Source organism: Carassius auratus, chromosome 34 (genome assembly GCF_003368295.1).
Source record: "Carassius auratus strain Wakin chromosome 34, ASM336829v1, whole genome shotgun sequence".
Lineage (NCBI taxonomy): Eukaryota > Metazoa > Chordata > Actinopteri > Cypriniformes > Cyprinidae > Carassius > Carassius auratus.
Genome location: NC_039276.1, coordinates 18,330,461 through 18,346,249, shown reverse-complemented (window position 1 = coordinate 18,346,249; position 15,789 = coordinate 18,330,461). Strand labels below are relative to the sequence as shown.

The following is a 15,789-nucleotide window of genomic DNA, read 5'->3' as shown; positions in this document are numbered from 1 at the left end:
GTAGGATTGCAGATTTGATGATCAATAAATTAATGATTTCTGTGAAGAGAAACATTCTCAGCAAAGTTTAAGGCTTCATGCTTCATACCAACAACATATTATTTTACTAATTACTTAAACATACTAGTTAAACTGCTACTAGTGACTGGTCAGTGTCTTAAGGTTGCTTGTTTGTTTTTTTACTGGTGAGATAAAGCCATTTTAATTGTGTTGAGTGAAAAACGGAAATAAATGTAAATATGTACTTAGTTATTTGTTAAAATAGTTCTAGCAACCTAGGCTACTGGAAAAGTTTATAAACGGATCAAAGCCACACAAGACTAAAAATGAGACAATGAGATACTATAGGCCTACTGGTATTATTAAAAATAAAAATTAAAAATGAGTCACCTTGAATATGCCCACTAATGCATTCTCTGTATGTGATTGACATAAAACATTTGGAAGAAAAAAATCTTGCTAAGGCACATTTTATATAAATGCACATTTTACACATTTTTGTGCATAATTTGAAGATTTATTATTTATTTGTATTTTTTTGCACAACACATGTGAGATGTTAAGGCTTTGATTCAAGTTTAGACTTCAGACTATATTGTTTACAATATATGTATGTGTGTGTGTGTGTGTGTGTGTGTGTGTCTGATTTACTCTTTAATTAGATGCTCGCTTTCTAATGAATAGTTAAAATTGCCTGGGACAAGGGTAAAAATTTAATGTATGCATAACAGTGACAATAAAAAGATGAACTCATGTATTTCTATGCCTATTATATTATAGAATGCATATTATAAACTTTCCAAAGTTTTGCTACCTTCATATATATATATATATATATATATATATATATATATATATATATTAAACTAAAAATATTAGTTGTAATAAAAATCCCTTGGATGAAAATGCCCAAATTTGAAGAAACTCCTTCATACAGATCTGATACACACGAAGCGCCAGTGATGTGCGTGTCTAAGGAGAAAGCCGGGAGGGGCAGGTTTAAAGACTGAACTACTTCTGTTGACTGACGCCAGTTAATGTTACACTAACATCATACTGTACTTTCGACTGGAGTTGACTTGGCTTCTTCGTCTCGCTTCTCCTTCTCTGAGCTTTACGTCTCGTTGAACTCAATATGACGGCAATAAAAATCAGGGTAATGCCTTTGTGTATTTTAAATGTTTAGGCTATTTGACGTTTATGTTATTCTTTAGAGTGGAATCATTGATTTACTTGTGATGAAAAGGTAAGATAAGCTACTATAATATTCAGCGCCAAGACTAAAAATGGAGCCTTGTTTACATGGTTGTGAGAAGGGAAAAGTTAGTTTTTTTTGCAGAAAAAAAAAAAAAACATAATATCCTAAGGTAAACAATTGAATTTTCCAGCAGTCTAGCAGTGTTCAGTCTTCAGAAAGGGCATAACATAAGTGGCCAGCAGGATCTGATGTTGATATATGTGGATCAGATTTCTTCTGATAACTCTTGTTTCTCTCCAGGTTGGGGCTGATCCACGTGAGAAATCCACTCCTCTTTTTTTAGACTTATTTTGCCGCAGTCTTATTATCCTGTGTACATTTCTGTCTGTCACCCTCTCATCTATTGCTGTGTGTGATGGTCACTGGCTGCTCGACGGCCGCCGTATGTGGGGCCTGTGGTATTTCTGCTCACTGGAGGAGCACCAGGGCTCTGTGTTGGGGTCCCAGAGTTTTAAAGCGTCGTCTAACTGCACTAGACACCTGGAGGAGGCAGGGGTGGATGGTCTGGGCGTGGGCTTGGCTGCGTGTCGTTCTGTGATTACTCTGGCTGTGGTCAGTGCCATATTCGGACTGGAGTTGCTTGTGATGTCACAGGCCAGTGAAGGGAGGGACTCCAGTCAACGCTGGAGCCTCGGGGCATGGCTGGTGCTGCTGGCGGGTTTGATGGCTGGCGGAGGGGTCACAACTTTTGTAGTCCTGTTAGGGGCATCTGCAACGCTCTTTGGGTTTACTCTGACCTTCTGGGGCCAGTTCACTGCCACCTTCCTGTTCTTCCTCAATGGAATGGCAGCATGGCACATCCAGCATATTGAACCACTGCTGCTCAGTGGACATCGTGACAAACTGTTGAAATAAGGCCGACACAAACAATAATCTCTTTAATACTTGGAGAAGCTGCATTAGAAGCCACTGTCGGTTCATCTCAAGCAGCTCTGCTCTGTATCTGCATTCTTTTGCATCAAAACTGATAAGTAATTTTTAAGATTTATAAATAATGAGGAACCTTCTGAAAAGGCCAAATGTACCAATGTTAATATGAAGGAATGTTCCATTTCAATTTTTCACAGGTGTTTTATCTGGGTTTTGAATTGCTTTGCATTGTGTTTTAGGTTTGGAAGAATTTTCTGTAAACTTGAAAATTGGTGCAGGGCTGGTGTGGAAATAAATGTTTTACTAGTTTGTTTGGTTGTATTTTTATCATAAATACTGCTTTCACAGCAGCTTGTTTCATTCTGCCATCTTTTTATTCTTATTTTATGTAATTAATATTGTTGATGACTGTTACAATATGTTCTATATTGTCAGAAAGATGTGAAAGACCATGTATTGTTAATCTGTGAGTCCTGTGTTTTTGACGTCATTGAGATGCGCGAGCACGTGAAGTAAAGTGAGAGCACTGAGTAGCATGTGGTTGTGAGATTCCTTTATTTATATAAAAATAGAGATATTACCAGAGAGAACCAAGCATAACATGGTGGCAGCGGTAAAGTACGATACAAAAGTGAAACATTAAGTTTGCTATCGAGAAAGCAACTGCGAGAGACGAGGTCCGATTATGGAGGGTGCGTTCGGATTGAAACCGCCAGCAAACTTTGACTGGAATGCTACGTGCATACCCAAAGCTTGGAAAGCGTGGGAAGAGGAGTTTTCCCTGTACATCGATTTGTCGCTTACAGACGCGGACAACAAAACGAAGGTAAAAGTTTTCCAATATTTAATCGGAGAAACAGGAAGAGAACTGTGTAAGACGCTGAGCGCGGCTCTGCCGGCTGACGGCGAGCTGACGCTGGAATGGCTGTTAACCGCGTTCAGAAATCATTGCAATCCAGCACCGAATGAAACTGTGGAAAGATACAAATTTTTCTCCAGAAATCAGAACTCAGGCGAAACGTTTGACAAATATGTTACTGACTTGAAAGTGCTGGCTGACACATGCAATTTTGGATCGGCGAGAGATTCTCTGATTAGAGACCGAATAGTATGCGGCATAATGAACTCGCACGTGAGAGAACGCCTATTAAGAGAGATGGACCTGACACTTGATAAGTGTGTAAGGATATGTAAAGCATCAGAACTGTCAAAAGAGAATGTGATGACTATTGAGGGTCAGAAAACGGAAGTGCATGCAGTTCAGAGAGTTAGACAGGCCCAGAGTGCCAAACAGACACAACCAGCTAAGTGCAAATTCTGTGGAAAACCGCATGAGTGGAAAAAACTGAGTTGCCCAGCTTATGGAAAGCAGTGCAGGAAATGTGGAAAGATGAACCATTTTGCAGCCACATGCAAAACAAAAGAGACCGTGCGAAAAGGAATACACAGTGTGGCAGAAAAGGAAGAAGAACCATATCAAGAAATCCTAAGCCTTAGTTCACAAAAGGAGGACAAACATGGAAAACAGCTGTTTGCAACCATGCTGATAGGTGAGAGGCCAGTAAAATTTCAACTAGACTGCGGAGCCAGTTGCAACGTCATACCCATTCAACTGTTAGACCCTGACACAGTAATGGAAAAGACTGAACAGATTCTGGTCATGTATAACAAGAGCACTTTGAAACCCATAGGGAAGTGCAGAATAAAAATAAGAAACCCCAGAAACAGAAAACTTTATCGTCTGGAGTTCATTGTAGTGGAGGAAAGCTCATCAGTTCCCCTGCTAGGAAACAAGGCCGTGCAAGCAATGGATCTGGTAAGAATACAGCATGAAAACATTATGGCAATTGATGATATTGTTACCACAGAGAGATGCAAAGAAAACGAAACGTGGGGCAAGGAAGACTTACAACGAGAGTATGCTGATGTATTTGAGGGAGATGGATGCCTGGAAGGGAAATATAACCTCGAGGTGGATCCTGAAGTTAAACCGGTGAGGCTTCCAAAGCGCAGAGTTCCGGTGGCACTAATGAAGCATCTAAAAGTTGAATTAGAAAGCCTGGTAGATAGAGGCATCATAGCTCAGGTTGAAAAGAGCACAGATTGGATTAGCAGCATGGTGGTGGTGAAGAAACCAAGTGGGAAATTAAGAATCTGTATAGATCCAAGACCACTAAACAAAGCACTTAAGCGTCAACACTTTCCTCTGCCTACCATAGACGATGTTCTCCCGGATCTGACCAAGGCGAGAGTTTTTACAGTGTGTGATGTAAAGGACGGATTCTGGCATGTAAGGCTGTCAGAAGAGTCAAGTTATCTTACCACTTTCGCTACTCCATTTGGCAGGTATAGATGGATCAGAATGCCCATGGGGATCAGCCCGGCTCCAGAAGTTTTCCAGCACAGGTTGACTCAGGCGCTGGAGGGGCTCCCAGGAATCCGGATAATAGCGGATGACATCCTCATCTGTGGGGAAGGCGATAATGATGAGGCAGCGGAGAAAGATCATAACAAAAAACTGAGACAACTACTGGATCGGTGTAGAAACAGAAACATCAAACTAAATTTCAACAAACTCAAGCTGAAACAGAAAGAGGTGCCATACATCGGACACAGACTGACTTCAGAGGGTCTAAAGATTGATCCAGAGAAGGTGAGAGCCATAATGGAGATGCCCAGGCCGTCAGATGTGAAGGGGCTGCAGAGATTATTTGGTATGGTGAACTATCTGTCCAAATTTTGTGCACACTTGTCAGATAGCTGCGATGCATTAAGACAACTGACACACAGAGATGTGGTTTGGGAATGGACTGATATACAGGAAGAAGCGTTCAATAAATTGAAACAAACGATTGCCTCTGCACCAGTTTTGAAATATTATAATCCAGAAGAAGACCTAGTTCTCCAATGTGATTCCTCAGAGACCGGGCTGGGTGCAGCACTTCTGCAGGCAGGACAACCAGTTGCTTTTTGCAGCAGAGCACTTACACCCACGGAAAAAGGGTATGCTCAAATAGAGAAAGAATGCCTGGCAATCCTGTTTGGGATGGAGAAATTCCACCAGTACACCTACGGCCGGAATGTAGAAGTCCATTCTGACCACAAACCCCTAGAAACTATCACAAGAAAGCCTCTTTTAGGTGCACCTAAGAGATTGCAGAGAATGCTTTTGAGGCTTCAGCGATATGATATCAATGTTGTCTATGTTCCAGGTCGACTAATGTACCTAGCAGACACTCTCAGCAGAGCGTACTTACCGGAGTGTGCTACAGAAGGATCCGTAGAGACAGAAATTGAGACGATTAACATGCTGCAGTACCTGCCCATATCAGAAGGAAGTCTACAGAAGATACAGACAGAAACGGCTAAGGATGGGACATCTCAGATATTACAGCAAGTGATAGTCCAAGGATGGCCGGAAGAGAAGATTCAGCTGAAAGAAGAGGTGAGACCATTTTTTTCAGTAAGAGAAGAGCTTAGTGTGCAACATGGTGTGATTTTCAGAGGAGAGAGAGCTGTAATACCAGCACAGCTAAGAAAAGAAATCATGGAGAGAATTCATGCTTCGCACTTAGGCATAGAAAGCTGTTTACGCCGAGCAAGAGACTGCGTATACTGGCCCGGGATGAGTGCCGCCATAAGAACATACGTAGGAAACTGTGCAGTCTGCAGAGCAGTGGATGCACGGCAGCAGAAAGAGACATTGTGCCCACATGACATTCCTATGAGACCATGGTCAAAAGTGGGAACAGACTTGTTTTCATTTAACAACAGAGCATATCTCATCACAGTGGATTACTTTTCAAACTTCTGGGAAGTAGACTGTCTCACGGACACCAGGTCAAGTACAGTAATACACAAGTTAAAGGCCCATTTTGCACGACACGGGATCCCAGACACTGTGATCTCTGATAACGGACCACAGTACAGCTCACAAGAATTCAAGCAGTTCAGTACAGCTTGGGAATTTAAACATGTAACGTCATCTCCAGCTTATCCACAAAGCAACGGCAAAGCGGAGTCTGCGGTAAAGACGGCCAAACAGCTGATGGAGAAAGCAAAGAGAGCCAAGACTGATCCATATCTAGCTATTCTGGAACACAGGAACACACCATCTCAGGGGTTCCAGGCCAGTCCGGCACAAAGACTCATGAGCAGAAGGACTAAAACATTACTGCCGACACATGACAGCCTCCTGCAGCCAGGTGTTGTAAACACAGAACACGCAGTAAAAGACAACCAACACAAACAAGCATTCTACTACAACAGAGGAGCAAAAGATCTGAGACCTCTCCAGCAAGGAGAACACGTAAGAGTTCAGTTGGACACCAAACACAGATCTGACTGGACACCAGCAAAAGTGTTAAGAATCGCCAATAACAGATCATATACAGTCAAGCTGGAAAATGGAACTGTTGTAAGGAGGAATAGGAAACATCTCAGACCTGTGCCTGGAGGACCACAGAGAGCAGAAACACAAAACTTGAGGGACAAGATTGAACAGTCTAATCAGATGATCCAGCGGGATGAGGGACATTCACAGACAGTACCAGAGACACACACACGCACACAACATTCGAATAACAACAACAGTGTTGTGACAACCAGATGTGGCAGAATAGTCAAGAGACCAACACACTTGAAAGATTTTGTTTAAATCTGTTAATTGTTATTGTGACACTTAATCGTTACTTTGAGTATCTGTTATATTGTTGTTCTTAGTCAAAAGTTTATTGCATACAGTGACCTCAGTGACAGTAAAAAAAAAAAAAAAGGAAGGATGTTACAATATGTTCTATATTGTCAGAAAGATGTGAAAGACCATGTATTGTTAATCTGTGAGTCCTGTGTTTTTGACGTCATTGAGATGCGCGAGCACGTGAAGTAAAGTGAGAGCACTGAGTAGCATGTGGTTGTGAGATTCCTTTATTTATATAAAAATAGAGATATTACCAGAGAGAACCAAGCATAACAATGACAAGCAGTTGACAACTTACTCTGACAAACCATGAATCTTGAAATTCATGAAATTAGTCTTAAAAGTTTATTTAAGAGAGAATTCTCTCTTTGTCATCATTGAACAGACCATTTTACAGTGTTTTTAATACTTAACTATACATGGGGATCAGTTAATTTAATAACAATATTTTTATTTTCTTTACAATGTTTTCCCACAACTCACTATATATTTCACAGCACAATACATGGATAATAGGTGTCCAAGGCATCATCTCAATATTTACACATAGATGAACAAGGGGATGAATTTACCATTGCTAAAACAAAACAATTTACATGCTCAGTTTCCTTTAAGGGTGGGTTCACACTTGGCTGATTTGGTTTGATTAAAAATAAATCTGGTGCGATTGCTCTGTTAGTGTACACTTGAATAAGTGTGAACACTGCCATCCGACCAAGATCCACATTTTCAGGGTTCTTGGTCCACTTCGAAACAAAGGGCTTTACCAAATACCACACTTGCGGTCTTGGCCACTTGAGAGTGCGTACACACAACAGGAAGTATGTGTGCAAGACTATCCCAGGTATTAAAAAAATCCATACCACTCCAGAACATTGATTGAGGGTAAGTGAATCTCATCATGCATCTTGTTTTGGAAATAAATTGTGAGAACTTTTTGCTGAAATCTTGCAAGTCATAGAAATTAAGTTAGAGTTAAGTTAAATATTCATAATAAATAGATAGCCTATTACATATAATTTGGTAGTAAAAAAAAGTGGTGCACATTTTATTGGCACAAAGAGAAGTATGTTTATTTTGTATAACATTTTTAAATTTTATCAATTAATCAGAAGCAGCACAATTACTAAACTGTGTAATCTGTTATAGAGACTACTGAACAGACACTTAGAAGTTTATTTTAAAATACAAAGTACTGAAAATCAAAATAGAGCTCTTGTAAACACTTGCATTTTTACAACACTATAAGTATGTCCATTCAGGTAATAAAAGCTGCATCTGAAACCACATACTTCCCTGCTACATAGTAGGTGAAAAACAGTATGTGACTAAAGTAGTATGTCCTAATTCACAATAGTCACAATAGAGAAGGCAAAAAAGTACCAGGATGACCTTCTACTTCCTGCGTGAATCTGAAGTGTGCATGCAATGGACTCATTACTATCCCATGAGGCGATGTGAGAGATTTATGAATGGCAGTGATGCAATGCAACTGATGCAGGTACATCACAAGAATGTAGAATGTAGTTGTATGTGAGAGTTTGTTATGGCCATGAAGCTTTTCTGTTGGAGACTGTTGTTTTAGTTGGCCGGAGGGATTGGGTAAATGGGCGATGCATGTGTTATGATTTTAGCTGTTGGATTGTGGCACGAGTGATCTCCGGTGGTGTTGGGTGCTTGTGGTCAGGTGGTCTGTGTGCTGGGACGTGTCAGCAGTGAGACCTGTGTCAGCGGCAGGCCACTGTTACTCAGGGAGCTGTGATGCACCCTGGGATCACCATGGAAATGCTGCTTCAGGCGCCACCGTCTCCATCGTCTTTGGACTTCATATTGTACCTGTCAAAAGTTAAAGGTCAATAGTTGTTAAGATTTACCAGGGAAACGTTAAACAGGACCGTCCTGCGTCGTATGCCTAGAATGGGTTCCGATAATGACAAGTGTGTCTAAAATGCGCAGGAAATGTGTGATGAATTAAACTCAGTCCGTCTCTGGAAAGCATAACCTAAGGTAATTCGATTCCAATTTCAATTATTTTTAATTCACTCACCTCTCCATTCAAAAAACAGTACAGCAGTGCCACAATAAAGCCCTGTAATAGCAAACACAACATGAAACAGAACCAAAAGGCAACAGGGGTTAATTTTATAAAGCCAGAGAGAGTATTAATTACAGAACATTTTTAAAATTTTCCTGTTCTTGAAGCACATCTAAAGTCTATAAGGTATAACCTACTTTACCTGTGTACATACAGTACACTCAAGCTATATTTACTATATGACGAACATCTACTCCATAATTGTTTATATCGTTGCAAAAATGTAAACTGTAGTATCGCAGAGCTCTATATATAAACTATATATATATATAATTAATCTAACTTTATCCGCATACATACAGTACCCTCACATTCTCGGCTGCATGATTGTTTATAGTGCTGCAAATATGTAAACTATATTATCGCATAGCTCTATATATAAACTAGTACATATATTAAATCCAAATTCAACCACAAACAGTACACTCATGTAAAGCAATATATATTATATAGCAAATCTCAAATGCCTATTTTTATCATTTTATTGTAAAGTGTTACCATTTCACCCCGCTCCTTTTAAAGTTGGATATGTAAGTATTTCCAGCTTTATCGGCATACATACACTACACTAATGTAAAGCGATATACAGTATACTATGCAGCAAATATCAAGTGGCAGATTTTCTTGTAACAATGTATATACAGTATGCATAAATGTATGTGTGAACAAAAACACCCAAAGCGATATACTGTATAGCATATCTCAACTGCTTGATTGCTTGCATAATCACAAAATGTAAATGATCTCTTATCCATAAGCTTGAATCTGCCAAATGAGCCATAAGCTATGAAGATATAATAAACATCATGAATTTCTGTAAAACTACTTTGAAACAAACAGTGTGTATAGCGCTATACTAATAAATTGCTGTGACTGTTTGTGTATGATTGTGTTTGAAGGAGAGATGTTGTGTTGTACATCATCACCTGTGTGGATGCTAATGCTAGCTCAATGACATTCCAGATTTTGAAGGTTAGCACGCTCACTCTATCAGGAAAAAAGGCAAAGAGCACATACTGCAGTCCAAAGAGCGACACTAAGAGAAATGTAGATTTCGCCAGCTTCCTACAAAACAAACATGGATGAGTAAGAGTTCTGCATCGGTTTTACACACTCGCTTATTTTTCAATCGTAATTGAAAAAAACTGTGTAATTTCTGTGACCCTTGCCGTGCAAAAATAAATATATATATATATAAAAATAGAAGAAAAAAATTACTTTCCATAAAAGGCATTTTATTTTTGTCACTGTCATTTTTTTGCAATTCAGTTTGTTATCACTCGAACGTTTTATTTTCTCTCACCTGTGATGATTGATTTCATTTCCATGCATGTCAGGAGCTTTCAGTTTAGCCACTAATGTCCGAATTATACTCAGAAAAAACAGCATGTTTACCTGAAAGACAGTTGCCTTGAGATAATTAAAATAACTGTTCATTGTTCCATAAGCTGTTGGATATTTCAAAAATATTATAAACATGGCATGACAGTATTATGAATAACTCTTTAAAAACATTGTAAACAGAGACATTTGGAAGTAAAAACAGTGTTTAAATCTGAGAAAATAGGCCAGAAGCTGGCCAAAATCTAACTGAACTGGAAAGTTTACTTACTGTGATAAAAATGATTACTGGAACTCGCAGTATCCACCATATCCAGCCATGATCTCTCGTCTCCCAGCATCTGACAGCACACACACACAAACACAAAACATACTGTGTTCTCATGCACAGCCATGCTGGTTTAAAATAGCCTCTCTTACATAAAACAAATATAATAAATAATCTTTTGTCGTTGTCCAAATGAGGTTGGTATAAACAAAGAAAGTCCCCCAAGAGATCAGAAAGAGCTTAAAATAGTATAATACTTTTACCCACTATTTTTGAATGTTTGTGAACATACCCTTCATCCTGGTGCCGGTATTTGGCCAAACTCCAGCTGATAATAATGATCATTGGGATCCCTGTGGGAACATAATTAAGTTTTAATTGTATATCAGGAATTTGCATACCCTTTATTTTCATTTGTATCCATGCAAATGCAGGAAAAATGCAATATTTATCTGTATTTTTTTTTTTTTTTTTACTGTTCAAGTTTACAGGAGTTCTTTTTTTTTTTTTTCACAAATGTTATTTTACAAAAATAACATAACAGCAGACCACAAAACAAAAACACAGAGCATCTAGTTTGCACACACACAATACCATTAGACTATTACACTTGATATTACAGCATAATAAAATAGAGTAATACTTGTCAATACCTAAAGGCAGAGTTTCGTTTCATATAATTGTCCCATTTTTTCCTATAATGTTTATATTTGTCCGAGGCCAACCTTATTGAGAATGTGAGTCTTTCCATTTCGCGAATGTCTGTGATGATCTGGAACCAGTCTGTTTTGGAGGAAACATCTTCACACAGCCATTTGCGTGTTATGGCTTTCTTTGCACCAGCTAATAGTATTGACAGAAGATACTTCTCTGATTTTGTTAACTCTTGAGGTAGATTACCTAAATAGACTATTGTGAAATCGCAAAGCAAGTCCAGTCTGGTTATGCTTTTTATTTCTTTTACCACCATTGACCAGAAGGGTGTAATTTTGGTACAGCTCCAAAAAACATGAAAATGGTTTGCTTTGATGTCACCGCAGTTTCTCCAACACACTGCTTTGTCTGGATCTTTACAATGTTTACTCTTAACATATGGTGAAATAAAGAAACGTACAATGTTTTTCCATATAAACTCCCTCCAAGTACCAGAAGATGAGGTATTCATGGCAGTCTTACATATGTTCAACCAATCATCTTCAGAAATTAATATATCTGCTTCTTTTTCCCATGTTTGTCTAATATATGTGGTTGAGAGGTTTCTTGTAGCTTGTAAACATGTATATCCCTTTGATATTTGTTTCTTAGGGGCATTACCTTTGCAAGATTCTACCAGAAGTTTAACCAGATCTACTTCTTCCATAAAATTTATATTTTTGTTATAATAGTGCCTCAGCTGAAGATATCGGAACAAATCATGTTTTTGTAAATTATATGTCTCTGAAAGTTGTGAGTAGCTTTTAAGAACCTTCTTATCTGAAAGAGCCCAATATCCCGTGATGCCTTTTTGAGACCAATGCACAAAACCACAATCTGTCTTTGAAGGTAAAAACTCAGAATCATAGGCTGGCCATCTGAAACATCTGGCACTCCTCTCAGTGTTGCTGTTTTTTAGTATTCTAAACCAAATTTCTATTGGTACTGTTATCCAGGAAGGTAGCCATTGTGAATTTAAATGTTTATTGAGAAGAGGTTTATCACCGAGCATGTACTGTAGAGGGGTGTCAAAATATGACTGATCTATTTCCTTCCATTTAGCCTCGCATGTTGGGTCACTCCAGCCTATCAGTACTCGCAGCTGTGCTGCTTTGTAGTAATCTTCCAAACATGGCACAGCCAATCCGCCTTTCTCCTTTTGCAACTGTAATGTTTGGAACTTTATTCTTGGCTTTTGTTTTGCCCAGATAAAATGTGACATCATTCTATTCCACTCATAAAATTGTTTGGGTGGTATCTGAATTGGCAGTGCCAGGAAAAAATAGAGAATCCTTGGTAACACATTAATTTTGATACTATCAATCCTATTATACATATTCATTGGCAACAGAGACCACCGCTGTATATCAGCTTTAATATTTGAGGTCAATATAGCATAATTTTCCAAAGATCTTTTGGAATTTGAATTCCTAAATATTTTATTTTGTTATATTTCCAGTTGAATTTTAACAATTGTTTTATATCTATGGATGGGTGATAGTTAAATGAGATAATCTGAGTTTTTTGCAAATTTAATTTGTATCCTGAATAGGTACCAAATTCTTTAAGTAAGGACAAGAGGTTGGGTAAACTCACTTTAGGGTTAGACAATGTTAAGAGGATATCATCAGCATACAAGCATGTTTTATGTTCCGAGTCTCCTATGATAATACCTGAGATGTTTTTACATTCTCTGATTGCTTGAGCAAGAGGTTCAATAAAGAGAGCAAAAAACGTCGCACTAAGGGGACAGCCCTGTCGACAGCCTCTTTCTAAATTCACAGTGTCGGAAAGGTCCCCATTTATTTTAATTCTGGCAGATGGCGAGTCATACAAAGATCTTATACATCCAATAATATTACTATTAAATCCAAATCTGTTTAAAAATAGGTATAAATATTCCCAACCAACAGAATCAAATGCTTTTTCAGCATCAAGACTAACGGCTATTGATTCTTTATTTTACATTTTATCAAAAAGATGGAGGGCCCGCCTTACATTATCATGAGTTTGTCGGTTCCGTACAAATCCAGATTGATCTGTGTCTGTTAGTTCAGGGACAATTGATTCAAGCCTCTTGGCTAATATTGTTGCAAATATACGGTAATCAATGTTTAAAACCGATATTGGCCTATACGAACCACATTCAATTTTGTCTTTGCCTGGTTTGTGTATAACTGAAATCACCGCCCGTTTCAAGGATGGTGGTATTTCTCCTCCTGTTAAGATGTGGTTAAAACAATTTTTAAGTTGGGGAATAATTAAAAGTCGGAAATGTCTGTACCACTCTGCGGGGTAACCATCCTCACCTGCCATTTTGTTTACTTTCAATTTAGAAATTGTTATACTAATTTCCTCCTCTGTTATTAATTGATTTAACCTTTCGTTCTGTTCTGTTCCTATTGATGGTAGGTCAAGCGAGGACAGAAAACGGTTTGTAGCTTCTTGATCCAATGGGTGTGGTTGGGTATATAGTTGCGTATAGAAAGCTGCAAAAGAATTTTGTATGTCTTTCAAATTATAGTGTATGTTGTCATCCTGAGGGTTTTTCACCTTGTGTATAAATCTATCAGCCTGCTGTTTACGCAATCTCCAAGCAAGAAGTTTCTTAACTTTGGGATCATTTTCATAGTAATTTTGTTTCATAAATTTGGTTTTCTTTTCTATTTGATCCTCATAGGCCCTGTTTAAAGTTTGCTTTATTTCTGCTATATTTTCTAATAGGTCATTATTATTATTTTGCATATGTTCTTGTTAAGGGACTTTAGTTCTGCGGTCAAATCATTGAAACGCCTTTCTCTTTCTTTTTTTTTCATAGAAGACCACATAATCAATTTTCCCCTAAGAACGGCCTTTAAGGCATCCCATAATATACTTGGAGAAGTGCAAGTGTCATTGTTATAGTCTGTATAGTCTCTAATTTCTTTTTCAACAAAATTATGAAATTCACCATCTTTTAAAAAAACTGGTGTTCAGTCTCCATAATGTTTCTTTACGGTCATTATCTAAATGTAATGTTAAACATATATCCGCATGATCAGATACGTCCTTCACTACTATTTCACATTCTACAATTCTATGTCTGTCAGCGTTTAGCATAAAAAAATAATCTAAGCGTGAATGCACACGGTGAGAATGAGAAAAAAAAGGATAACTCTTGTTTGTTGGATACAGACTTCTCCATACATCCATCATCCCAACTTCCTTAAGCATTTTCTTAACAAGGATTGCCTCTGCTTGAGGTTTTTTAATTTTGCTCGAAGAAACTATGGAGGTGTTAAGACAAATATTCCAGTCACCTCTACAAATAAACACTCCCGATATTTCTGTTGCAATAAGGTCAAAAATTCTCTTAATTAGACTATTGTCTTTACCTGGTGGTCTATACACGTTTAAGAGAGTCACTTATTTATGATCTATATATCCTTTAACCAATACATAACGTCCCTCCTTGTCGCTAACCTGAGATGGAAATTTAGCCTGCTTGGTAGAAGAATAGCAACTCCTCTAGAGTTACCTTTTGAGTATGAAGAGTAAAACAAGTTTTTAAATCCCATATTGCGTATCTTTTAGTGCTCTGCGTCTGAAAAATGCGTTTCTTGCCAGAATATTATGTCATATTTCCCACGTTTCATTTTAGCAATAGCCTTGCTTCTTTTAATTGGGTTATGTAAACCATTTACATTAAGGGTAATTACCTTGTAATGCTGTTTGACCGTCATCTTTATGGGGGTATAGAATAATGTACATATATATCTCTAGATGCTCTGTTGAAGAAACAAAGGTCTGCAAGGAAGAACGTAAAACACACCTGAACAAAAAAGAAAAAAAAAAGGGGGTGACTTCCAAAAGTGAAGTGTAAGTCCACCTTCATGTTTGGGGGGGAGAGGAGGGCCTGGAGAACCCTCTCAGTGCTGCCACTCTTCCTCTCCTCTATCGTAGCAGCGCAAAGAGAAAGCGTTCCTCATGTGACGGTCAATAACAATGTCACTCTTTTTAAGGGGCGGAGTCATAATCCTCTGTTTACTTTTCTATTCCAGCACGTAGAGATGACTAGCTGGGACGTTTTAGTTAGTCCTTATTATCAGGGTGCTTGAATCTTTTCAGCTTTTCCTGAATATGTTTTGTGCGCTCCTCTCTGTTCCGACTGGTTCCACGCGCCGATTCCCAAGGGGTTTTCCCCGACCTGTGAGTGGGTGCGGCGGGTGCGGTGTCCTCCACCACATCATCTTGTATTAGCCCTCTCTTCTTCAAGTCGTCCGTAGCTTCCTCTAGACTTTTGTAGATGATTGGGCCATCATCAAAGAACACGCAAAGTCTGGCCGGGTACATAGTTTGGAAACGACAGCCTTTCTCTTTCAGCATTTTTCTGATTGGGTTGTAAGATTTGCGCTTGGAAAGAATGTAACTGGGGTAGTCGAGGTCAAAATACACACATTTTCCATGGAATTGAATAGTCTTTTTCTCCCATGCCGCACGCAACACTTTCTCCTTCGTTGGGTACTCCAGAAAGCACATGACAATGGATCCGGGATTAGCACTCGGTGGTGGTTTGGAGCCTAGTG

At 38.6% G+C, this 15,789-nt stretch overlaps 3 protein-coding genes across 3 annotated transcripts in view; 2 read left to right on the top strand and 1 right to left on the bottom strand.

Annotated features, from left to right (window-relative positions):
- Positions 1-991: 991 nt before the first annotated feature.
- LOC113053440 (voltage-dependent calcium channel gamma-like subunit) lies at positions 992-2,438 on the top strand. The gene is made up of 2 exons (XM_026218457.1): positions 992-1,156; positions 1,499-2,438. Exons 1-2 carry the CDS (start codon positions 1,136-1,138, stop codon positions 2,111-2,113), a joined length of 636 nt encoding a protein of 211 aa, XP_026074242.1. The 5' UTR covers positions 992-1,135; the 3' UTR covers positions 2,114-2,438.
- A 69-nt stretch (positions 2,439-2,507) lies between these two features.
- LOC113053424 (uncharacterized protein K02A2.6-like) lies at positions 2,508-5,518 on the top strand. Its single transcript, XM_026218439.1, has 2 exons — positions 2,508-4,781; positions 5,341-5,518. The coding sequence occupies exons 1-2, from the start codon at positions 2,814-2,816 to the stop codon at positions 5,347-5,349; spliced, it is 1,977 nt and encodes a 658-aa protein (XP_026074224.1). The 5' UTR covers positions 2,508-2,813; the 3' UTR covers positions 5,350-5,518.
- A 1,705-nt stretch (positions 5,519-7,223) lies between these two features.
- The window catches only part of LOC113053427 (secretin receptor-like), a 32,347-nt gene continuing 23,781 nt past the window's right edge, over positions 7,224-15,789 (bottom strand). The window contains exons 8-13 of the mRNA XM_026218444.1: positions 10,824-10,884; positions 10,535-10,604; positions 10,226-10,317; positions 9,849-9,987; positions 8,875-8,916; positions 7,224-8,663 (exon numbers count right to left, since the gene is read on the bottom strand). Of these exons, the coding sequence (XP_026074229.1) occupies positions 8,511-8,663; positions 8,875-8,916; positions 9,849-9,987; positions 10,226-10,317; positions 10,535-10,604; positions 10,824-10,884 (557 nt within the window). The 3' untranslated portion in view covers positions 7,224-8,510. The remainder of the gene's footprint in view (positions 8,664-8,874; positions 8,917-9,848; positions 9,988-10,225; positions 10,318-10,534; positions 10,605-10,823; positions 10,885-15,789) is intronic.